Genomic DNA, 26,857 nt, shown 5'->3' with positions numbered 1-26,857 from the left:
CAACTACTGGCACTGACTAAGGTATTACACAATAGAATTATTTCCAAATGCCTGCTAATCTACATAAGAGATTAATTGTTAAAATATAAGAAAAAAAAAAAAGTCCAGACATTAAACACAATATATTCTTGGCTTTTCACACGAGTTAGAAAGCCAAGAACTCACTCGAAATTTCGCCAGTTACAGGACTGATACTCTTGCCCTCTAGCACAACTGAAAAATTAGTTATCAAGCAACAACCAAGTCTTTAGAAGTACATGTTATTGTATGTTCAACCAAGCACTTATTCCTAACAGTACTTCATATCCTTGAGTACAATACACTGATCAAAAACTGTTCCATGATTTCTTGGGGTACTTCTTTCTCTCCTCAGCCATCCCTTGTCTTGTTTCCTCTAAGACAGGAACTACCTTCCCTTCCTCCCCTCATGTTTATACTGAGTCTAATGCAAAGTCTTGAGCTGGGACTACAGGTCACAAATACATCCATAACGCAAAGAAACGACTTCACAACATACTGCAACCTCTTCTCTGTGTTAAGGTCTGACAAAGAAAAGTTACTTCTAATCACCTGGGCTTGGTATTTCTTGGGACACATAGAATCAATAGAAATACTACCACGTAAAGTCAAGCATACTTATCTAGCCTTTCCCAAAAATCTTTAAGTTGTATTGTAGTCACAGTTTCCACTTTTCGTACATTTCCTATAACTCAATTACATTTCCTGTTATAAATTATGGGCTTTCTCAGAGGAAATGGGGGGGGGAAAGGGGAGGAAGGGGAGTAGTATGCAAGTTACATGATGTTTAATAAATATTGATAACACCTTATGAAGAAGTTATAACATCTTACAAAGAAATCCTCATAATTGGTTCAGAAAGACCTTCATAGTTAAAATTTTTTAGTCATACCACTGCAATACAGATATTAATTGTGACAGCTAGAAATTGATTTATTAAAAGAATCTGCTAATGAAACCAAAAACCTGAAATAAACTCTACATATAAATAATTTAAAGTTTTAATTATTTTTTTAAACCCAAGCTGGAAGCCACTCATCAAACTACTGATATACATAAATGCAACGGTGAGGGAGTATGACAAAGGAAATAAGTTCAAAAAAACTGAACCAGAGGAAAGAAAAAATACAATTGCAGAGAGGAGACGTGAATTCCTACTGCCAGACAGATTTTAGTACAAATATTTTTTCCAAGAATCTGCACATCGAGAAAATCTTTACTGAAGTTATTCATCACAAAATGTGTTAGTGCTCTATTAAAGCAAATTACATTCAAGATGTGATTTGATCCATCATAACTATCCCTTGTTCTAATTGCAAAAAAAAAAAAAAAAAGCCCAAAACAAACAAAACCCCCACTCCCATTCATCTTTGTATTGAAGTTTTCATTTTAGGTCTAAAGGGAGTCTCAATTTCCTAAAGTTTTGATTTAATCATTACATAAATATTTCTCTAGCAGAATGAAGCAGTTTTTTTAGAGTTAGGTATTAATTATCATCATAAACCAGTTTTTATTCCAGGAAGAAGTGATTACACCGTAACAGGAACTCACTACTTTTTCAAATTACAGTATTATTGTCTAACTGAAGTCTTGCTGTACAGTCGAAACAACCCTACCTAGAGCATTTATATAAAACCCTACAGACTTAGTAGCTTCCCCCCCCCCGAAAATTCTTACTGTCCCCTGTGCAAAAGGTAGGAGATGGAACAGTACTATGTAAACATATTAATGTAACATCATCCATTCTTTTTCCAAACAATTAAGCACACTCAATTTAAACACTAAACTAATTGCTAGCAAATGTAAACAAAATACAGCTATTCACATTTACGATTAATTTCATTCTGCATTCGTTTTGATTTAATGCACCTCCATGAACTTTTCACATACTGGTACTTTAGCTACTTTGCAAAACTAAAAGTGTTAAAACTACTCTAGAAATTTTCATTATTGCCATTTTTACCATAGTACCTTGAAATTCTAATTATTAAACCAAGATTTTACTCTCTCAGGCTCTGCAAACACGTAAGTGAAATGCTCTGATTATAGCACTGGAGAAATACAAGCGTCTTCATTCGAATTAGCGAGACCACCAGCTGAATTCAGACTGCTAAGTCACTCTCGGCACATTACGAACATATAGAAAATTAAGGAATTTAAAGCTTTCAGGGAGGCGTTCATCTGACTGCATAAAAACCGCACATTGTGCAAGCCAGTCACTCTGGGCTACCCTTCCACCTGTGGGAGAGGAACACACAGACCAGGACTGAACTGAAGCACAGACGTCTGTGACATCTACAGACCTCAGCTCAGTTTTGCCCTGTATTCTCTGCGCTGACCACGAAAGCAGCTCAGTGTGACTAGATGTCCAAAACGAGGCGAGATGAACTCTACCTGCAGCTTCTCCTGAGCCCGTCAGCCTTTCGATTGCACTGAAACACACATCAGAGGTTGCCAAAGTGTTGTTCACGCTCTGCCCACACCTCGTAGGCAGTTTGCATGTGGCCTGTTCTCAGAGACAGTAAATCAGCATGGGTGCTTGCCCTCAAGTGACTCAGCTGCATGTGGTTCTTGTGCAAGACCTATGCCTCAGGCAGGAATACTAAGTTCTGCTCTTCAGATCCCGGTTTGTGTTTATTGACCATGTGGATTTAGGTGCATGGTTTGTTGGCTCAGAAAGCTCAGCTACTGTGGAAACATACTGATGATTCCAATGTGATAGGGAGGAGAGGTATATAAATACAAAGAGAGGACGGGGTAATTGGTGTAAAGACTCAAAACAGCGTTTGCAGAGAGGAAGAAGCAGGCAGATCTAGGAAAGCCTTGCTGCAATTGGCAGGGCAAGCACAAACCTCCACGCTAGTCACAGCATGGGGAAGGTGGGTGCAGGTGGCATCTGTTCTTACAGCAGCTTATTCATAGTATTCCAAAGAACTAACATTGAACCATCCGCAGCTTGAAAAAAAGACCAGGGAAAGATACTCAGTGTCTAAAAATTCACCTTGCAATCAGAAAAAGAAGAAATTTAACAATTGAGAGAATGCGATACCATCTACTGTCAGAGGAATAACATCAGAAGTTAACTTCAGTATTAAGATTGAATACAGAAGAGGTTTGGAAGTAAAACGTCCCTCGAATTGACGAGAACCCAGCTGACTCTCACAGAGCTTGGTCAGCTCAACGAAAGATGAAGGCTGAAATCAAAGTACACCCAAATGCTGCAATTTTCAACTCTGCCATCAGAGCATTTTGCTTTCTTTCCTCACATGGTTTAAGCAGTACTATGGGAACCCTTGCCATTAGCTATTAACAATAAATTATGTTGTTTGACTAAGACCTAATTGTAAAACATAGCAAAATCCACAGACATGCGTATCTGGAAAAAAAGGACCTTTCGGACTTGAATGAATTTATTCATGGAGAAGAGTGTTAAAATTGACCCTATTTGCTATTTCCATAAACAGCTGTGGTACAAGAAGTAGAAATGGAACGTAATGACAACAGTTAGGGACTGGCAGTAAAGGACAGGATATTATATGATAATAACAGAAATACCAAAAATTAATCATTGCAAAATGGTCATATGCTTAGTGCTTAAAACCAAGAACTTGTGCAATTAAGAGCTTATCAGCTGGAAACAACAGGAGAAGAGAAAGATGGACATTTATTAAGCAATTGTAAAGAGATTAAGAGCCAACAAGACTATGTGCATGAAAACAATGAAAATGCAATTGCAGGATATGACAGAATAAGTATTTCCAGTCAAGGAAAGGAAAAAACAGCAATAGAACTCATGAAATGCTAAAAATACTAAATGCTGATTTGAAACACATCACTTAGGTCTCATTACCCTCAATGATTAAAAAATAGAATTCAAAATGGAAAAGGTACAGAACATGGCTACCAAAGGAGTCTCAAAAGCCTTTTCTTGTAAGGGGCCATTATGAGACTGTGGTTTGCTTAATCTACCAAAACAACAGCCAAAGGTCTCTCTTTTAATCTGCCTTAAATACAGGAGTGCCATTTATACACTGGAAAGAGACTGCAAGTAGAAGTGGGCTGCTTTCCGACTGTGGAAGCATACGCTCTGGAGCACTGTTCTCTTGCTTTGTGGCAAACAATTCCTTTTCAAGGTCCACATTTATCAGAGCTGTAGCTAGGCAGGAGTAAATGCACAAATTAAGCAAGGTGCATATGTGAATCATAGAAACAATGAACTGGAAAGGGGTCAATGGATTTTTGTGTAGTTTTGCTGTTGTCAATAGTAAAAGAAAAAGTAGCAGCCCTTCCCGGTACTAACTCCTGAAAAATTAATTTTATTGTCCAAATTCTACCTCTAACCTATACTCTCTGACAGGGTATGAATAACTCGGGGAAAAAAAAAAAAACAAGAAGTTGAACAAAAGATTATACAAAGCATATTCGGGGCAACTTTTGGGGGCAAAGACTATTTGCTTCCTTCTTTATACCCTGCTCACCAAGTGAAGGCAATGACCAGGCTTTCTAGATGTGACTGCAGATGTATCGTTAAGTGATGTAAAGCTTATGCAGGAACAGCAATGGTAGCCTGTACAGTGATACCCCTCTAGGTAAACAGTTTAACTGGCTATTCTACCCCTGGGGACTAACCTACACTGAGCTTTTCTTTGGAAGTCTGGCCAACGAGCCAAAGAAGTCTTAGACTTGTAATTCACCACTATCTTCACATTGGCAAAACAGCACATGCTGTATTATTTTACTTACATCGAGGAACTCTCAGAAAATTTTCCAGAAGCCCAGATGTTAAATTAATCTGACACATGAAAAAAGCAGAGAGACTGACTACTACTTAGTAAAATAAAAATAGTATACTAAGCAGTTCATTAATTATTTAAAGTAGCTTTCCTGATACATGTGTTTTTAAGTAACTACATAATGAATATAAACATCACACACATATAGTATCATAATCAAAACAAGACAAGTATTGTCACAGATTTGGGAGACAGGCTGTACAATTACTCACATGTTGTATCTCCATAATTAACACACAGCAGAATTCCAGTTCTGCTATAAATCTAGAAGATTCCCCAAGTAACATAAATGCAACAGATGTGGGGGAAAAGGCAAATAAAATGAGAAAAATCAGATGCCTTAATGTAAAATGCCTTTCACAGCACAAATTCGAACATTCTATTTAAATAGTGGTGGAATATTTCGCTGTGCAAAATCAGTCATGTAACTCTGACACCTTGATTACAGTAACTTGTATGGATTGCTGCAAGGAAAGGCTGCAAAAAAAGTGTGCTTCCCAAGATTACAAGAGCACAAAAAGGAACTACAACAGTGTCCTGCCTGCCCAGCAGAAGTTAATCCTAATACTGTTATCACTTCATGTAATAAATCTTGTACTCTTTGGCCATGAACAAGCCCATGGGAGAAATCAGATTCATGACGTGCAAAGAAAATGCTACACAGCTGTCCTTACCACTCCAACTTTGACAAAATACAACATCTTATTCAGAACTGAGTCTTTTAGATGGTATCATTGACTTTAAATTTATATTGTAGTATGACTGGAAGATTCAAAACTGTTTTTATAGTACCCCAGTTCCTTCACTACTATATATAATAGTGAGGTGCCAAATAATACATTAAAGTCTATTTTTTTTTTGTCTTTAAGCAGGTACCACTATGCTTCATGTAAGAATATCCTTTAAGCTCACTTATATCCACTGCTGTCACAATACGAGATGCTTCTCAGCTTTCCTCTCCTTTGAAACGGGGACTATTTTAAGCTGTTAAAATAATAATAATAAAAAATTTAAAAACCACTCCCATCAAAGCAGGCTGTGCTCTGTTTGTTCTAAAGACGTTAAAATTTGTCATTTTAAGGAGTAAATAGATTATAATCAGCTTTAACGACTAGAAACTTAACAGAACTTCCCTTGTAACTGACTGGAGCATTATCTTTCTTACAGTTCCATACACACTGTCAGGGTAAGAAATACCAAAGGAAGACAAAGCACAGGCAGAAATTCAGGCCTGTTTGCCAACCAGGAGTCACAGCAGTACATAGTTCAAACCCCTCTCCCATTAGCTATGGTTTTGGTTCCATGTGATATGAAGATCCAGTTGAATCACTCACCGCCACCAGCTCCTTCTCCCTTTTCCATTACTCACCCTATTCTGCTTCTGGCAATGTAGTGGCACCGCATAATTTGTGCTGGCCCCAACACTTGTTGAGTAACTCCATGAGTCAAAACTTAACCTACTCATCTGTCTGAAAGTCTCCTCAGAAAAAAATCCCAGGTAGTTTTCTGACAGACATAGTTAGATCATGGACAGATCTGATATGTTCCAGAGACAGTAAAAGGGAAGGTAGATAGAATCCAATCATCAAGATCAGGTAGAAAAGAATAATTTAGCTTTTTGGTACATAAACATTTAACAAGCAATCTAACAGGGACACAAATTATTAACCTCAACAGTGGCAAGCACACGAAGCCTAGAAAGGGCAGCTATATCCAAATCCTCCTAGTCCTCCAGAAAATTTACCTTTACCTCTACTCATTAGAAACTGCCATAAGCATAAGATGTGATCATCCATCACTTTAAATTCAAGGTCTCAGAAACATGTTGTTATAGTAACTTCCGAAGCTTGTATCTAATGTATCAATTAATTTATTCATTTTAATTTAACAATACATTTCCTGGTTTTGTATCATGGCCTGAGACAGCAGAGGTTCCCTATTTACCCTTCTAGACCATCACTTTTACTTCGCCTTCCAGGCTCTCCTAATTCTCATCACATCCTTACCTCACACCTTTGAAGGCAGAGGTTCACTAGAACTGCAGTATTGCACAGAGCACATTCACACAGTTGTCAAAGGAGCACACGTGCCTAATTTATATAAGGGAAGCATAATGCCCATAGTGTTTACCTATTTGGCTCCTTACCCAGCACTAAATTCTATTAGATTTTTTGACAGAAGCTGTTCAGTGAACAATTTCACTGAGAGGCCTAGACTGATGCACCAGTCTTCCCTGACTTAAGTCTTTTACAAGTTCATAAAGTCAGCAGATTTGTTTTCTCTCACTACTCCTCACCTTGCTTTTATTAACACTAAGCCTAAAACCTTCCACTGGATTCACCCCAGTCACTTAAATTATTTGACATAACAGTAATTGTGTGAAATCCTCCTTGCTTGTGATCAGCCAACCAACTCACTTCAGCGTGTTTGCTGTTTCCCAGACAGCATAAAGGTTTCCAAGCACGCAGAGTGCCACCTAACCTTAGTTCACTGTATGGTTCACCATTAACAAAAATTACTTCTTTAAATCTACTTTTTGTTTACAGTCAGCTCTTAATACATGACAATACTTGACAACTCAACCCAGACCTTTTAAAGTCATTTAAATGTAAGAAATGTTGAGAAATATTGTTACTTAATATGGCCTTGCCATATCAAAAACTTTTAAGTATTTTGTTATCCTAGTTTTAAAGTTTCACCCAAGTTTCTATGCCACAATCCTGTGGATCAAATCATACGTTTTAACAATGTATGTATATTTCTTCTCAATTAATTAGAAGTGGGAGACAGAGCATGTATTTATCAGCACATTATCGCTTCATACTCATGCTACTCATCACCTCTTACACATCTAAGATTTGATTGGGGTACCACAGCAACAATTTTTATTATATTTTTTTAAAGCAATTTAGTCTTCAGCAGTATCTAGTCTTTATTACTGGAAAGACTTGTAGCCAGATTCTTTCCAATTTTCCTGCCAAAGTCTAACAATTGTTTAAGTACTCTAAAGACGGTTCATAAATTAAAAAAAATGAAAGTCGTCTAAGTTCTCAGAAAGCTTGCTTCAACATATACAGATACATCACAAAATAGTATTTGCAGAGGGACTAAAAGGAGCCTATTCTTTAAACATTCTAATGATAATTCAAGACACCATCAGTTAGAAGCATTTCATTAAATAGTCTTCTCCCCCAGGTACACTAGCAAGTGTTATATATGGCTGGGGCAAAACCAAAAAATTCTTAACAGCGTAATCCCCACAGTGAAGGAGTTTCTATTTCCATATGAAGTTTCCCAAGCACTTTCATAATAGACTCCAGATGTGAGAGAGAAGATTCTTTACAACCAGCTCACTGCTGTGTGATAATTCATTTCCTCTTCCAAAGAGAAGGTGGTGCTGGACAAGAACAAAAATGGCATTTTCATTTCTACTGTGAACTGACTGTAAGGATTTATTTTGAAGTGAATATTTAAGCTCAATTCTCACAAAAATATCATGCATTAACAGTTTCATGTTAAAATACAACTAGGGGGCTATGCTTCCAGCAATACCAATGGACTATGTCCACGTCTATTTCTACACTGTGGTGCAGGTGCATCCCGTGGTACATAATATAGTCTTCCCAACTTAGTCATCCAGAAGGAAGGAGCGGGGAGGGGGGTATGTAAAGCACATCATGCTCTCTTTCCTGCTTGTCTTCCAACACAACCAATAAATGTGATCAAAATCAGAGATTTTTTTTCTAAGAAAATACACTTTTTCTACTTCAGCAATCTTGTAAATTGTGGTGAGTTGAAAACTTTCTATATCTACTGAAGCAGAATATTATTCAAAATATTTGTATCTTGATCTGTAGCTCTGATTGCACAGCCTGCAGCACTAAGAGAAGAAATTAAAATTTCTTTCACAGAACTTGTTCAATGACCAGCAATTACACATATTACCATCATACTCACAAAGAAGGTATCGAGGTGAACAACAAAACATTCTGCAGCCATGGCATGCATTTTCTGGTTTCTTTAGGAGCCAGACTGCACTGAGCCTTAGGACTGAACATCAGGAGGCAGATCACGGGAAACCTTTGTGTGAACCCATATCTAATGATAAAACTGCATTGAAGAATTTTGCCTGTGTGTCTGTCATCTACTGGAGCCTTAATACAAGACTGTCATATTAGCAACCATTATCTAGAATGCAGAAGATGTGGGTTTCCATTCCCATGTGAACGGCCGGACAAAAATAAGAACTGTCAAACTGCAAGTTTTGATATTTCACCATCCAACAAGCAACAACAAAAAACCCCTAACCAACTGCACATCAAACCAGAACCTGTGTCCCCAGAAGGCCCTGGCTGACATGGACATTCCTGTTCATCTGACTGCAGCAAATTTTAGCCAGCAGCTGCTAGTGTAACCAGCTACCACACCTACCAAGCCAGATGTGCTGCTAAAAAGGACTTATATTCAGACAAATTAACCTTCTCCAGTAAAGCACTATTTTACCAGAAAATTTTGCTACCTGTTGAGCACTATTATCTATATTAGTAACAATATGTTAGCAGGAAAAAAGAAAAAAAAAAAGTAGGCAGCTGCCAAGCTCAAAAATAGATCTAGAATGGATTGAAGGCAAAACGATGTACAGATTTGCTTACTCTGTGTGTGGCTGGTGGCCCCATTGAAAACAAAGTTTCTGGAAATTCTTGAAGCACAGGAAAAAAACGGTGCATGAAAAATTGGTCCTGAAACATATCTGGTGTGGTTTCCAGGCTATAAGTCTTATTTAATTCTTTAATAAGGAGGAAGAAAATGATGTATAATTAGTACGTGGAAAGTACTGTATTGGTAGAATTCATTTAACAAGCTTAAATTATTTTACTCTGAATATTGAAAAGTATCCCTAATAATAATTGATTTCTGATACATGTTAAAAGAATAAAAAAATATTTTAAAGAAATGTTTCCTTTTTAAAATTCTTTAAAATGGGGTGGGAGGATAAAGGAAAAATAAAAGGCACCAATATTGCCGACTTAAGGATACAAAAGTCAAATCCACAGTACTCAGCAACAGGATGATGCTAAAGACCTCATGATTATATGTAGGATATTCAGTGTCTGAGAAATAAGCCTGGAAAATGAATATGACAAGCTTAGGTATTTTATTATAATGTAGGTAGCAAAGTATAATATGAAAAGTCTTCAATAAATTGAACTTTTAATACTGCCATCATAATGCCAGTATGAAAAGTGTGGAAATATTTCAAATTGAATATATTATTTACAGAAAGCATTTTGGAGGACTTCAGATGACATAATTTAAAATGCTATTTTTAATGATTTTACTGTTCATTTTATGATATAGTATTTCACGCAAGAATGTAGACTTTTCCATTTTGGGTACAGGCGTGAGGTGCATTTCTATGTCCAAACAAAAAGTAAAAACAAAAAAGGCAAAGGCAGGAGAGTGAGAAAAAGAAAGGAATATAGAAAAAAACCCAGAGTTTTTCCCATTCATCTTTCTGTCTCTTTTTATTTATTGGATCTTGATGTTTGCACCCAATCACCAGTCACTATGTTTTCACTTGGTTCTAACTTTGTTAAATGTTTTAATAGCATTTTCAAGCCATATAGCTACTTTGAACCGATCAAAAATTATACCCCATCCAAAATGTGTGTTCTATTTCCAAAACCAAGACTTTTTTTTTTTTTTTCCTAATTAAAGAAAAAGAATAAAACGGTTACTTTTACAGAGCTCTACTATACCTTTCTGGATTAGCAATACTATTTTAGGGGATATGTCACCTCCCAGAGTTGTGGTGGTTTTGTTCATTTTCTGCAGTTACATTTATTTCAGGCTAATAAAGCCTTGTCTGGGAATTCTCCTCTAATATTCTAAGAACTTTAAGTAACTCTGATTTACTACATAAAAGTTCTGCAATGATTTTGCCTATCAGTTCCATCAAGCTTTTGCCTTGTGCTTAGCTAGAATATGCCCGTAACTGCTGTACCTGTCCCTCAACATTCCTCATATGTAATCGCACAGTTTTATAGCTACTGATTTTGCTAAGATAAGAAGCAGGCAATATATCAGATATAAAGTGTATTGCAAGGATTATTTTTATTTTTTTTCAGAATGTTTTCAAAATATGCCTGACTTTTTAAAATGGATCCAAGAAGGAGTCGTCTTGCACTAAAACTTTCATAGTGAAATATGTAAAGTTTGCCAATGTCCCAGAAACCACACAGCACTGCAATTTCCTTTCTTTGCTAAAAACAGACTTCAGATGAAGACTTCATGGTACGGCTGTTCCCACTACAGACATCAGGCACCCACCAATTCTCCGGACCACTACTCACATCACCTGCACTGTGCAGTATTTTCCCATTTTAGCCTCTACATTCAATTCTGCTATATTTTGAAGCTCTCCAATTAGTATAATAGTTTTGTTATCTAAAAAAAAAATACGTGATTTTCTGGGAAAAAAAAATCATATAAGTATGCAAGGAAGAACTCAAATCAAGCAGATATCTCACCTTTCCAACCTAAAAAGAAAAATGTAGCAGTGTAATATTTTATTCTGGGTCATAGGTTGGGGTTTGTTTTTTCTTTTGGTTGGTTGGATCTTTTTTGTTGGTTGATTTTGTTGGCTTGTTGTTTGTCTGGTTTTTTTTTAATTTGAAATCAAAACATTCCACAATGCATCTTGACAGTGAGAAAGCAGGACTTGAGAAGCGCACTTTGGCCTACGGATTGTGGATGCTTCCAACAGCCTTCGATAGCTGCAGGAGTTCATTGAACATCCTAGAAATGCTGCTGGCTGAGATTTATGATCAGGAAACAAAAGCTGTCAACAATAATCTTTAGGGCCTGAAAGTCAGGCGTTAAACTGAAGCCATTTAGCACCTTCAAGAAAAGGGCTGAGACCTAATATTTGACTCTGAATTTTATGGAAATAAGCGAAATAGGAGACAGAAGAAGTTACTGCACAAGTAACTTATACTGAGGAAAATGCTTCAGTATCTACATTAGATAGTCCCAAAATACCGATACATTCATGATGAGATTGATCACAGAATTCTATTCCAGATGTTGAGAGTAAATTAAATAACTGCAGTCTGGATGGGGCTGAAATTCCCAGCCAAGCCAGAAGGCGTTACTCCCAGATGACACTATTGGCAATTTCTTCACCAGCAATAAATACAGCCCTGGACTAAGGGAAGTCAAAAAGAAGTAAGTACAAAGGGAAACAGCCATCAAAAGAAACTGAAGGATGGAGAAAGATGCTTCCTGCTGCCCACTTGAAACCAGTACCTTGCTTAGCTTTAACTTTAAACATCTGCCTTTTGCCAGAGCTCAGGCTGCTCACACACAGGGTTATCTTGGTAGTGGTGAAATCATGGGGTAACAAACAAATTGGGTAGTGGACACCTGCACATGGTTATCACTGTGCCTACAACATTTGCTTGGAATTTGCTTAGGAGCTGCATTCAGATGTCAAAAAGAGGACTTCAGAAGGCAGCTGGTTCTTGTGAGAGTTGGGTATTGAGAAGCCAAGTGGTAGAAAAGTAGTTTTGCATCACTGAATAATATTTTTCCAACTTAAGCATTTTGTATCCTGGATGCTTATCACTTCTCTTGGGTGAGAAAACAGTATCTCCCAGTCAGCGATCTCAGAAAAGCCCAGGAAAACCAAAACATCTTCCTCTTTTATTTTCAATATGAAACTTTTGTGTGCATTCTGGTATTAATTACAACAGCACAAAGCCAGTTTATAGTACAATTGATATCTGCCTCCATCTAGCTTCCCTTGCAACATGATTATTATCTACAATCAACGTTTCTTTGTGTTGGTCAAGCTTCTGAGCATTTGATTCATTGGTCATGAATGGTATCAGTTACTCACTTTTTTTTCATATACCATCAGAGACTTGAAAGGTAATTAGGGATTTTGAATCAAGACCCACTTAAGGTCTCCAGAATTTATTTACGAACAAAAAGCCTGAACCCCAGGAATCCCAATATACTACTGACTGGTGAATATATGCAGAGTGTATCCATACAGTCATTTCTTAAGCATTATTTTGAAGCTTTCTGAATTGAAGATTACAAATAAAGATTTGCTTTAATAATAATACAAAATGAAACAACTAAAACCAACAAGCCACAAACCCACTCAATAGCACGAGATTAAATCAAATTATTTCAAAGTAAGGATTTGTATAATCAAAATTATCCATACAACTTCATCCAACAGTTTCTGGCAACATTCCCATGCTGCTATTTTCATAGAAGTTTCCATACACAAACAAATTACTACTAGAAAAACGGGCAAAATTCAGTTCTGAGGTTGGCTGAAGTTTGGAAACTACAGAATTTCAATACACACACCACCACAAAAGTGTAAGCTCCTTGAGCCCTGTGGAGTGTTAATAATGCTGGCTTTGGGATGATACAAAAAAAAAATATTATACTATTTGCAATTTATCAGTTCATGCTTGAGGGGAAGAAAGTTATTTATGGTGCCTATCTGCTGTGATACATGATTTTTTTTGAATGTGTAATTACCTGGAAAGACTTGTTTCTGTGTATGCATACGTACGCACACACATACTCCCCTACAGACAGATATACATCCTGTAAGTTAGTGCAAGTCTTTGTTTAAAGAACAATCAACTACAGCGGGCGTTAGGAGGGGAAAAAAACAAGAATGAGAGCTGGCATGAAGACAAATCTGTTTGCAAGCACTGGCCTGTACCGCCTGTTCAAGCCACAGCACCAGACTCAGTAGTTTGGACTGCAGAACAGGAAAAGACCAGTCTGAACATCAAAAGCCCACATCTCATAACCATAATACTGGTACGGAACGGTGAGCCATTGGGCTTAGGGAGGCCTGAAAAACACCGAAACCTCAAATTCTTTCTTTTGTACAAATGAGAAAGACAATAAGGGGGAAAAAACAGGAAACAAACAGTCATAGAGAAAAGAGTTGCGTATCAAAGTACCTCTCATTAAATACTACCACACCAATTCTGAATTCCAATACATCAATTTATTTTGAAAGCAATCATTTGATTGCTTTCAATTTGAATGCTATGATCTATTACAACAGCCAGTCAGCTAAAACATTAGAAAATTCATCGTGAATTCTACAAAATTCACATTAGTTCAAAAGTCCTGGCACCAGCACAATCTGCACATTTGGGTATAATGGCGGCACTGATTTTAATTGTTTCTAACCAGAGACTGTCCCCCTCTGGACCTCAGTTTCTTTTTCAGACGCAGGAGGGTAGTGCATCGTTCACTGCACATACATTTGCAGCTCTCTCAAACAAGGGACACACTTCATTTCATATACAGATACTGCCTCACTGCATTTTTGGGGGTGGGGGATGTTTGGAGCATTTCTTAGGGTGCAGTTTTACAGCAGCCTGAGTCAACCTAAATCTGTCAGACCTGTCCCTCCATCACCCCAGCACACTTGCGACTGATGAGTGACACTACTGAAAAATCTGTTTTTCTGGCCAGGCTACTTTTCAGATAGATATGATTCTTGAACCAGCTCACTACATGGCTGTAAAAACACACAGGGGTGGGTTGGACTGCTTCAGCCGAATCTTAGGGTGAAGTTTAATGAATCTTTAAGTGAATTTAGTAAGGTCAAACCCAATGAATGCAGTGTCCCAAATGAAGCTGTCACTGCAAGTCACAGCTCTGCCATCCCAAGACTGTAATACAGCTTATGCTGGCACAATGAGAAGGCCTGCGTAAGTTACATTGATCCAAATGAAAACCCACCTGGAAAAAAATACATGTTTTTGAATAGGATCACTTCCACAATCCTGTGTCCTGCAGGCTGCTGACAAACATGGGCTGGTGTGAGGAAAAGGATGGCCCAGAAGCAGGCAAGAGTCCTTCACTGGCTCCAAGGGCTGGCTTTGGTGTTCGTGCTTCCACACATCCCAGCAGAGCGAGGCACACCAGGGTCTGATGCAGGGTGAGCCTCCAGCTACTGGTCGAGCAACTCCATTTTTTCCATCTATACTACTTTCCCCCTCCTTGCCTCTATTTTTCACTTTCCTCCTCTTACTCTTCACAAACTTGATTTGTTTCTATGACTTTGAGAGGTTGCTGACTCAAATAAGGCAAACAACTTTGAATTGTAACTCTCCCTAACCAGCAATGGCAGCAGCAGTGAAGATGAGTAACCGTTTCCTTCAGTTGCAGTGTCAACTTAAGAGTACTCAAAGTAGTCAGGTACAACAGTGGCAGGTTGACAAGCTTCCAAAACACAACTCTGGCACTCTGTAAAGAGGACTTGCTGTTTTCGTATTATTTTTCAGATAAACTTAACTTGCTTTTGACTATGTTAAAATACCTGCTACGCAGGTCAGCTCAGATTATTAAACTGACTTACAGCACTCTGCAGAACCAACCTGTCATTACTTACCACTCAACCTTTTCACCTTCCTGAGGAAATTATTTTTGCCCATAGTTTTGTTTTCAAGCAGAAGATTGATAAAGATGATGAAAAGCAGCATGAAAACCCTTCAAGAAGCCTTCTAAAAATGTTTGCAATTAACGTTTTCCTAATTTATAAAATTTTGAGGCAATCGGTTAGTTTTAAAATTAATTTTACGGGGATGCTGCGTGATGCCGGGCTTTTACCCAAAGTGCTGACAGGCGTTAAATCAGATAGCATACAGAAACTTAAACTCATCACAGCCCACATACAGACTTGAAGTCGGAGTGACTCGGAAGTCTCAAGACGGTGTGAATTAGGGCACAGCTCCACAGTACGATTTCTCAGGAGGCAGAGCCCGCCCGAGATTGTCCCTGAAGACGTCTCTCAAACCAGCTTCGCTGCCAGATAAAACGTAGTGGAGAACTCCCTCCTCACAAATGTATATGGGTATCAGAAACTAATTTTGGCATCAGAAAGAGAGGGGCACACGGAGCTGCAGCACCGGGATGAGAACGCTTTAATCCACGTAACAAACCCAACTCAGTCAAAACCCTCCGATTTGCACAAAAGCCTAAACTAAGAACAACAGGCAAAGACGTCAAAATGAAACAAAATTAAATGGCAGCCTTTTTACTTTGTAATCTGACTGAAGGTGTTTTAACCTTTAAAGGGAAACAAAAGCTAAGACTGAAAGAGCATAATTTTGGAAAACATTACTTGCCACCTCTGCTTTCCCAGCTGAGGTTTAGAAACAGCCTTTAACTTGGTTTCCACTCCTAGTTCAAAGAGATTTTTTTAACAACTTAACAGGCTTTCTACCGACCTACTTCCAGTTGTACCAATGCGTGTATATTCTACAAAGATATAGTTTTAGTATGTGGTGAACCTTCCCATTTCCTAAAGCAAAATTCTCATGACTTTACAGCAGTCTAGACTACCAGTTCCAACTGGGACAAAGCTGAAATCGTATTTCCAGATATTGCAATTTACCTTCGGCTGCAGAGTTATACCTACTTTCATATTCCACATACATTTTCTAAGAAATGTCACTAACAGCTCACAAATGCAACTCCTAGACCTTTATTTACTGACTTCACAGAAGCAAAAAACAGTACCTCTTTTCTTGCCACTGGAATTTTACTGGTGATAGCAGAAGTGGGAGCTTTAGAGGAGAGACGGAATAGAAGTTTTTCAGAAATATTGCCGCATGCCAACTACATTTACAAAGGATGACTAAGGTATTTAAATAAACACGTATTTTCAAAGTTGACTTGCAGTTCTTTGTTTTGCTTCGTAAGCAAATTAATGTTAACTCTGCAGCAACTCAGTGCTAAGAAAGAACCACCTGTCAAAACTCAAATATTTCCCACCTCCTTGCAGAACGCTGAATTCCGTTTCCACCACCAAAAGTAAGTACTGAATTTACTTTATTTCATTCTTATTACTGCAACATCTTAAGAATTAAACTTCCCTTCACTTATCCTACAATTGCTCACCATTGTGCAAAGGGGCAAAATTTCTGTATGATTTCTCTTCATTGTTTCATGTAAACAAACATGTAAAGAAAAATTATATCCTTTAGGACATCAGGACTAAAACTGACAGAAAGGCACTGCAGTCAGTGGGAGTTAAGTGACCAAGTATCAGGTTTTACTCTTTTAAATCACAAGAAAAGAACAATTTCTATATTCCTCATCCTCAAAATTTAATTTCAAATAATTCCCTACTAAATTATGCATGTGGTTTGATTAAATTTCAATCATTTATTATGAACCATTACTGCATTTTCGATAATTAAGTACATGTATATATTTTCAAATATTAACAGAAGAACACAGTTAAAACACAAAATGATATTAAAATAACAGGATTTACCCTACTTTGACTACGCTATCTGAAAGTAGATTAAAAATTTTAAACGGAAATATCCAACAGCATTTTCCTTTCATTAAATTGGTAACACAAGTAAAGTCAATCAGGGTGCTTTGTTTTTAAGGAACAACTTATTTTAACAAACTTATTTTCACATCCATGCTATGACACCTTCATAAGGCAAATTTTCGTTACATTAAGTACTTCCAAAGTTCAACTCTGCTTGCACTGCACACATTTTGCTTCAGCATTTGCAACCCCATCATGATTCTAAGCAGCTAAAATAAGCAGAAAAAAACCAAACTGTAAGAAAAAAACCCATAGAAAACAGTAACTAAAGAGCTTAGTGATCATCTTTTGAGATTTTTAGCTACTTTTGAGTGGTTTGGGTTGTTTAACAGCATATCGCATAAGCAATTTTCATCAGTATGATCAAGGAATGCAGGTATCATTTTCAGTTGTTAAAAAACATCAATTAAAGTTAAAAATCAATTAAAGTTAAAAAATTACTAATATTTTCAAATATCATGCACAACCTGTGCGTAAAGGGCATATTTTAGAAGTTTTTTGTGCTTGATTGTAGCTGTTTATCTCCTTTACTGCTGCTATATGAAATGAGTTTTATCATAAGCAGCAAAATTAACGATGGCTGGTTTCCAACAGATCTGTTCCCCATCACTCTCCTCCCAGAGAGCGGCCAACTCACTCCCTCCTTCATCCCTCACTCATCCTCCGGCACTACCTGCCCGCTCCCCTCTGGGTGCCCTGCCTGGAGAACTGGGAGATGGGAGGGAGCACATCCCCCCCAACATTTGAAACACCCGCGTGGGAATTAGTTGAATTTATCCCAGCTAGCACATGGGCTGCTACCTCTTGAGACATTTAACAGCACTGGTCCATTTTGCTTCGTATAAACAGAATTTGCACATCTCTATTCTGCTCGGCACCGATCAGACAAACCTTGCATCTCTGAAACCTTTCCCCAGCTGCCAGCAAGTTTTGAACAGAACGTAACTTCAGGGAAGACCAGTAATAAAGAAATTAGACTGGATGATCAGATAAAACCCTCATTTCATTAGAAAAGCAAGCTAAAAGCATTTATCCAGATGAAGCACTATCACATATATAAAGTAAACTGAAAAACGCAAATATGGTTTTTTTTCAATTTTGAGAGATTAATTCTAAGGCACTTAAAACTATGGTAATAAGTTTTTCATAAGTACAAGTTTGAAGTTGGTCTTTTGATGATCTCTCATGTTCGATGCAGTAATAAAAATAGTTTAAAGATCAGTAGTTACACAATAGTAAAAAAAATATTGTAAACCTGCAGATCTCAAGCTATGGTCAATCAGGTTATTTCCACAGAAAGCCATAAGAAAGACAGAGACTACAACTGCAGAGGAAAGGGAATTCTTTAATGACTGCAAACAAATGCTAATACTACTAAACACCAATGTAACTCTTTTTTTTTTTTTTTAAGTGTTTGCATTTTTCAGTCAGGTGCTGTAGCCAACAAAGAAGGGGGTGGGGGAAAACTTTTAAAATGTTTTCTCCTTCTCTCTTAATCTTCAATATAGGTATCAGTCCAAAAAATTATTTGTCAATAAAAAGACATATGTCTCTTTAATGTTTATGAATCTATTTTGCCAGCACAAAACTTTTTCTCTGCTTCAACAATTTGGAAAATATTGATAAATCTCCTAGAGATAGATGTCATAATTCCTACCATAAGGCATTAAAATACAACACTGAAAACATAATATAGTAAAATTGCTAAAGACTACACCAGATAGTGTTTCAGCAAAAGGTGACAGGCTGTATTCATGAAAGACAACAGAGTACCATTGAGATTAGGTAATATTACTGCACGACTAGAAAGAACTAGGAACTCACTTGAGAGTAACTAAGATATTAAAAAGGCTGACCAGTCTTCACAGTAAATTTGAATGGATTTTTCTCCCCACTGAGCCTGCAAAACTGATCCTAACACTGCAAGCTCTGACAACTCCATCAGATAAGTATGTATCATCTGTCTCACATAAATAAAACATTTGTTTAGGCTATCCCATGCTATCTAGGTACCAACAAAGTTTTCAACCTCTCTTTCTAAGCAAGAACATACTTTGTGCCAATTTTATCTTTGTTTACCTTTAACAGTACTTCATCATGCTTAAGACATCTTTGCAACAGCCAAATTCTGATGTCAGCACAGCAGTGGGAATACAGTTCATTAGTTTACTGCAGCTGCAGAGCCAGCAAACACGCACTGCTTTGAGTGACACCAATAATAAGCATGTGTTTTAGATTTCTAGGTAACAATGGTAATTAAGAAGATATTGCAGTCTGGAAAAATTTCATACACAAACAATGTTTAACATAGACTGGGGACTAGACAAAAGTTTGGTTTCTTTAACTACCAAAACGGCTATAATATGTACTGCAAACGAATCATCTGCTGATTATTTTGTCTGTTGTTTTTGGTAGCGAAAGATGCACATAGGTACTAAGCAGACAAAATAGTATGAATTGATATTCAAGTAAACAAGGGAGAAAAGTAACCTCAAATGATGTTTGATTTCCCTTCCCATCAATCATCTCCATATTACTGTCTGCAAACCAAGGGATAATTCTTCTTTCACTTCACAGCGCTGTTGTGAGATTAACACTTCGTTTATGAGTCTTTGAGCATAGCTAAGGCTCCTGCTGTTTTGCAAACTTATGCATACAAACTCCTCATAAGAATGCAGTGATATGTCAAGGATTTTATATCCAAACTTTAGTTAAAATATTTGAACACACAGGAACTCTCCTACATTATACCATAAAAATACAGACAGGCACACCCACCTAAAGTTAGTGATTTATATGATTAAAGCATGTCACATGCTAAATACAACATCAGTTCACCTCTCAACTGCCGCAACCTTCCAGTACAACCCTAAGAAATATTTAAATTTCGACAATTTTTAAAGTTTCAATTTCAATTAATGCTCTTTCTTCAGGAGAGGGAAGGGCAGAAGTCCAGAAATTCCTAATTTACTATCTGTCATTTGTTATTTTGTATGCTTTTATCACAACAACTCTTACCTCTTTTCCAAGGTAAACAATCCTATACTTCTCAAACATCTAGTCAGTCTCCTCAGTCCTAATATTAATATGGTATTTGGTAAGTGATTACATACTTTTCTTTTTCCTTAATGAAAAAAAAAAACAAGCAAACAACAACAAACAACAAAAACTTGAAGCCATTACTTCATTCAGTCCACAGAAAAGACTTGCTCTGAAGTTAATCAAGGTTGTTTGGTAGATGAACATAGCGCCCAAAGGCCAACTTTCTTATTTACTGAAGCTGGAAGACTGTAACTGAAAGAAAATATTGAAGGAAATGAATATTCTATGCCACATTTTAAAACAGTTAAGCCTGAAGACTTGCATGCTTGCCTCCCACCTATTATAAAGTTTCTGTAAGATTCCTATTAAACAGCCTATAACAAAGTTTTCACAGAAAATGTTTGTCATTTTCTGGGTTCTTAAGCAGAGATGACGAGGCCTGGTTTAGAAAAGTGCTAGGCACTCAGAAATATAACTGAAATCAAAGGAACTTGTGGTCTGAACACATAAAATACAACAGAATGCACAGTCACTTCAGAACTCACATTTTAGAAATGCCAAATCAGGCATACAAAGCCAGCTTGTCTGTCTTGTGTTTGGGTTTGGTGTTTTTTTTCCTTTCAGTAGCTCTTCAGTTCCCCATCTTTTAAACTGTGATTAACATCATGCCCTCACCTCACAAAAAAGCATTAGCACAAGAATAAACGAGTAATTCTTTGAGGTTTATAACAGAATATATGAGGGCATAAGGACTTATCAACTAGTCTGTCTGTTTCGGTGTTTAATCACCAGAAGTTACCATTCCTAATTCAGCACCCTCTACTTTTCCCCCTTTCAAATTAGGGCTTCTTTTCTTTCACAATATATTTATCTTCTTGTTGCCAGGAAACCATTAGAATAAGATTGTACATGTGAACTGCCATTAATTACTGATGCACTTGTAACAAAAGAAAAATATCAGATACAAAAACAAAGGATCTCATCATCAATCAATTTGAAATTAAGTAACATCTGGGTGAACTGGGTGAGCTTACATGGTCTATTTCTCTAAGGATTGATCAAATTGGGACATTTCCAAAGCAAACAGCTAATATTCCATTGGAAAAAAAAAAAAAAAATCAGAACAAGATTTCTTCTTCTCTGACTAGTGGCCTGTCCTAGTTAATGAAAAACTTGATTGTTACAAGAGTCAAACTAATTAAAAAGATTAAACTATGAGCAAAATCAAATTAGAAATTTGGCTTTAGGCTTATGTGGCCAGCAATAGCTCAAGAACATTGCAAACTGCAGTCTGCAGTTAAATACAATTAATGGAAGTTTTAAAATTGTTAGAATAATTAACTGCAGATCATTTCTGTAACCTGGCTATATGACCCCCACAAAACTACTTATAATTCTTAAATGTAAGCATGTAAGCACATGCAAGTTGGAGGTTGAAGCCATGAAAATACCCATGTTATCTAAGTCTTGCCAGCAAATGGTATTTATTAACTAATAGAATCCAACATACTTTATATATATACACCTTTTCCCCTCAAGCATACCAAATTCTAGTGTATGACACAACATAAAAATAGATTTTCTTCTCCCAGATGATACTCTAATTTTTATTTTTTACTTTCTGTCAAAATAACTACTTAAGTATAGCCAGGTAAGATCAAAGGTCCATCTAACTACACAAACTCAGAGAGTGGCCATTAACTTTTTTTTGCTCTCACATACCCCCAGCCTACTCTAAAACATTTCAGTAGCAAAAAAGCAACCTTTCTTTATTTTAACATTATGTAACAGATGCCTAAAATCCACCTGTGTGTAATACGATAAATTATTAGCATTAACTATTTTCTATTGATGTGAGGATAACCTTCCAGAGATAAACACACAACAGAGGCCAACATCTAATCATCAGAGGAACAGGCAGAAAGACAATGGGAAGAAGGAGAGGGAGTGTTTATTTCACTCTGGCACAAATACATATCAGATAACTAAGAAATGCCATGCGACAAGATAAGGAAGACCTCAAGGCACACTAGGAGTGCTAACTTCTCCAGAGGCTCACAAACTAGGCCTTGGGGTGGGGTGGCAGGGGGAGAATCGGGGAGAGGGTGGAAGGGGGTGTGGAAATCAAAACCTTCACAGAAAATGCCTTGCCAGACTGTCACCACAGGAAAAGCAACAAGACTACTGGTCTGACTGAAAAACAAAAGGAAAATCACTCCCCAAAACAAAAAAATAAATCAGAAAACAGAATATTAACCCCTGTGATAAAGAACTATACTGCCCTCAATAAATTCTAACCTATAAAATTCTTAATTCCACAAAGACAGGTTTTTATACTGCCTTAAACCTTTGTTAAAAACCTTTATGCTGAAACTAATTTATCACTCCTTTTCCTTCGGAAGGTTTCAGAAACTTCTTTTTTTTTTTTGGTACTTTTTATCTTTAGTGTCACACTTACAGATTTTATTAATTAGCATTGCTTACACTGATATCTATAGGTAAAATAAAACACTGCACTATAATTCTTTTCCTTTTTTTTCTACAGACTTGTCATACATTTTACCAACCTGTACAGTTGTTGGTACAAAGCTGTATCTGAACTAGTCATCGTGCATTATTTCTTTTACTTAAAACATCTAGCAGGCGAGATAGAGAGGGGGACTTTCGCATTGTTTCTGCAAAACCATCTCAAGAGATAAAACATTTGCTGACTTTCACATTCAAATCGACTCTGAAGTTCCTCCAACACTCTAAGGCAGGACTGCCACAGAAAAAAGTTGCTTTTTCTCCTATGCCAGCACAAGCATTTGTGAGCTCTCATGATAAATCGGCAAGAAAATTATTCAGGCTAAAATTAACACAGGTTTGGTGTTTTTTTCCTCACAAGTTTTAACCCACCCGTTTTGGCTTGTTGAGAGGGTACAGAACAGAGGTTGGGACAAGCAGCAGAGAGAGCAACTTCCTTCAGTGGCAGTTCTGGTTTTGCCTACAAAGTCAGTCTCAGAGAAACTCTATCCATTTTGGATTGATGGGGCTATTTTTAGTATATCTGACAATTTAATATAGTACTATTAATCTCACTTTTTCATAACAATGACAAAGTTATACATAAATGACATCAAAATATTCTCTTGTGACCGAAGAAGGTTGTATCTGAGATGTAATATTTACTGACAACAGTATACAAGTATGGAGTTTGACAAGTCAGTAACATACAGTCACTTTTGAAAAAATATCAATAATCATAGAGAAGCTTTGCAGCAAAGCAGATACCAAGTTTCTAAAACTTCTTTCAACCTTCAACTATCTTACAGGAAGAAATATAATATTGCTGGTACAATTGTTCTTGACTTGTATTTAGTTGCTGGCTTGATTTGGAACTGAAGAAGGGACGGTTTTGGCACCTTAAAATTGTTTGCTGTTTTCTGCTTCTATCGCTTGGTTAAATAAAAGTTATCACCTCTCCACACAAGCCTTACTAAATTGACAAGCATTTGACTTATGGCCCTGAAACCAATCGCTAAGTAACAGTTGCACTGTTAAGAGGAACATTACACATTAAAAAAAAATAATTTCGTAGTCAAAGTACAGTAAAAAGTCTCAACAAAGCCTCAACTCTCTGCTACACGCCAGCTGCCTAGTTTGGTTAAACCTAATTGGATCTATTAAATGGGCATTGTCCCCAGTCATAGCACACCACACTTAAAATCACTTCTTCAATAACTGAAATGAAATATTGCGTACTGTCCCACTCCAAGAAGGCGCCGACCCGTCAATGTAATCTAACACACCAGAAACCACCTTTGACTCCATTAGGCACCTGAACTGGTGTTTCATTCATCATACATATGCAATCCAGAGGCTCTTCCTTTCCACTTTGCCCAGAAGGTTGATTTTAAAATACTTCCATTTTCAGGACAGTGCTAATGTTATCATACAGATATATCAAAGCCCTGTAATCTGGCCTACATTTTATTACCCACAACCCCAAGCAGAAGGAGGGAAAGGATAGAAAAACATTCTTTTTAAAAGTCCTTGGCACAAAAGCTGCTGCTCAGGCACTCTGGGACAGGTGCCCAGAACGTCTCAAGTTCCAATAATAAGAAAAGCCTTCATTACGAGAAGAGGTCTGGACACAAAAATACAGATGTGATATCAGAAAAGTTGCTAATAAGGACACAAATTTGCAACCAATTAAGTTGACCATGACTTCAATAAGCCAGAAGAACAAAAATTTACAGGAACTGACCCAAACCTGGTGGCCAAAACAGCAATTTACACACACATCTTCTGTAAGACACAAAGAGCATCTTTAGATCATGCATATCCAAGAAGGCAGCCAAAACCCTACAGTTTCAAGGACTGATTTATGCCTGAATTTGTACATTCTGCTAAAGCTGGCTTTTAACATTAAATTATATTTAAAGTTGTGAAAAGTTATCTTTTAATTGAACAAAACTTTTTCAGGCATTTCCATCCCATGCACATCATAATATTCCACATGCCAAAGTGATATTTTTTTTTTTATAAATCAAGTTGATATAAAGATTTTGATTTGATAAATAAAGATTATATATATAATCTATACAAAAACATAAAGAAAGAAATATGTGTAAGTTTAGTTCTAAAGTGTGCAGTACTTCCGATTTTCTTGATACTTCAGTAAAGCCAATACCTGACCAAAAACATTCCTCAAATTCAGATTAAGCAGCACCAATAACATAAGAAAAGTCTTCGTCTCTTATTTCAGTGATAACAGGACCACTAGGCAAAGTATTTGTTTCCATTTAAAGTTAGTCTACAGTCTCGAGGTCATCTGAATTCCTTAACAGTAGTTCATAAAAAAATGAAAAGAAATGAAAACAGAAAGAAAAAAAAATCTGCTTTTAGGCTGAAAATTGTGTCCAACACACATGTGAATTTGGCAAAACATGTATATATGACTTTGAAATTCTATTACTCCTATTATCTAGGAATGGCAAGCTCACCATTGCAAGTTCTCCAACTGGGACAAAATAAAATACCCATTTCAATGAGCGCCTCAAAAACCGCACGCTTCCCCAATCCACACAGACTTTGATTTAAGGTCCCTGTCCAAACAATCAAAACTGCGGGATCTTCTCCTGTAACTGCCAATGTTGCACTGGAGTTTTGAAAATACTACACTGGACTTGTCCATTCAGTAATTTTCAAAACTGTAGTTGGACAACAAGGCTTGTTTTCAAAGAAACAACTGACACGTGCCTTGCTGCTTTGAAAGCAAAGCACAAAGCCTACATTCTCTTCATATTTATAGGTAAGACATTTTTCAGTCTACTGACTGACTAGCCAAGACCATGATTTCTATTTTTCAATCTTTGTGAAGTCACTGTTGTGATGGGAATCAGATCATCAGATGAGAGAGTATTTCCAATCTCTAAAAAATTATTACTACATCTCCACCCTGGGCACAGGACCAAATCCCAGGTTATGACAACTTTCTGGTCCAAAGACCATGGCATTAACAAACGAGCTGTGCCAATATTTGGTCAATGCTCCACTTTATTCTGTATTTTCAGCATAGAGTTAAGAAATAAAACTACCGTATCACAGTAGCATTTCATGTTACCAGTGGAAAAAGGGATCAAAAAAAATAAAAAACAGAGATAAGCCTCACAGTCCCCTAGGATGCTGTCAAGCAAGCAGAGAAGACGCTTTTATAACAGTCCCTTTTGCTTACGAAAATTTTGCAACTTTGCCAAGCACCAGTTATACTGAATAGGAAAGAAATGGTATGTATTATCTCAAATTGCAAAATCTGAGACAGGTTTTACACATAAAACAATTTCAAAATTCCATCTACAAACTCCAGAAATTCATCTTTGCTGTCTGTGAACAGTGCTATCTTTTCAGTCACGAATATCCTTAACTAGATCTTCTTGTTTCCCCTGCTCAACTACACTTGCTCAAAGTGCTGGAACCCACAGAAACCAACACAAATTTTCGCTAACATATCATGCAATTATAACTTATGATTCCAATTCAGACCTCTTCCAAAACTGTGGATGTATTTCACACACTAATTAGCAATTTAATGTATCAACTCTGGCTTTGAGAGAACTCACACGAGTACATCCACAAATTATAAAAACGACTCCTCCTCTTTTACGGAAAAGTAAGGAAGTGATATTCCCATAAAGGTCTGCAGGAGAGGAGGAGACATTTCAACTGTGACAAGGAAACAGTTCTCTGGCAGTTCTCCTTTCCCGTGATGAAATGTTTACCTTAAGGAGCAAAAGTTGCAGGGAAGGGGACAGTGGTCAGGATTGCTCACCTTTAACCGTTTAACTACCTCATCGTTGGTAATTTTGTCGGTAATCTCCTTCACTCCAGGAGGATAGTAGATGATTTTACCATCGGCAGCAGGTTTTGGTTGGGTAGCAGGGAAGTCCATCCTGGCGCTGCTGGTGATAAACTTTCCTTCTCCACAGTCCTCTACCGGCCTCTATCGGTCAGAAAACAAAAGTTCAGCAGAATGGAAACGACTTTCTAACCCCTCTTTTTTTTCCCCCATTTCTCACCCTCAATTCGCAGAAGGCCCCGCCGATCGCCCCCTCTCCCCCGC

The 26,857-nt window shown here is 37.2% G+C and overlaps 1 protein-coding gene across 2 annotated transcripts in view; it reads right to left on the bottom strand.

Annotated features, from left to right (window-relative positions):
* Positions 1-26,733, bottom strand: part of PDS5A (PDS5 cohesin associated factor A) — a 75,959-nt gene extending 49,226 nt beyond the window's left edge. For both annotated transcript variants that reach the window (XM_014957778.1, XM_014957780.1), the window contains exon 1: positions 26,567-26,733. In XM_014957778.1, the coding sequence (XP_014813264.1) occupies positions 26,567-26,686 (120 nt within the window). In that variant the 5' untranslated portion in view covers positions 26,687-26,733. The remainder of the gene's footprint in view (positions 1-26,566) is intronic.
* Between the last annotated feature and the right edge of the window lie 124 nt (positions 26,734-26,857).

The sequence above is a fragment of the Calidris pugnax genome, unplaced genomic scaffold (genome assembly GCF_001431845.1).
Source record: "Calidris pugnax isolate Ruff unplaced genomic scaffold, ASM143184v1 scaffold349, whole genome shotgun sequence".
Taxonomy (NCBI): domain Eukaryota; kingdom Metazoa; phylum Chordata; class Aves; order Charadriiformes; family Scolopacidae; genus Calidris; species Calidris pugnax.
Note: the sequence above shows the minus strand (reverse complement) of the source record. Positions and strands in the feature narration are given on the sequence as shown.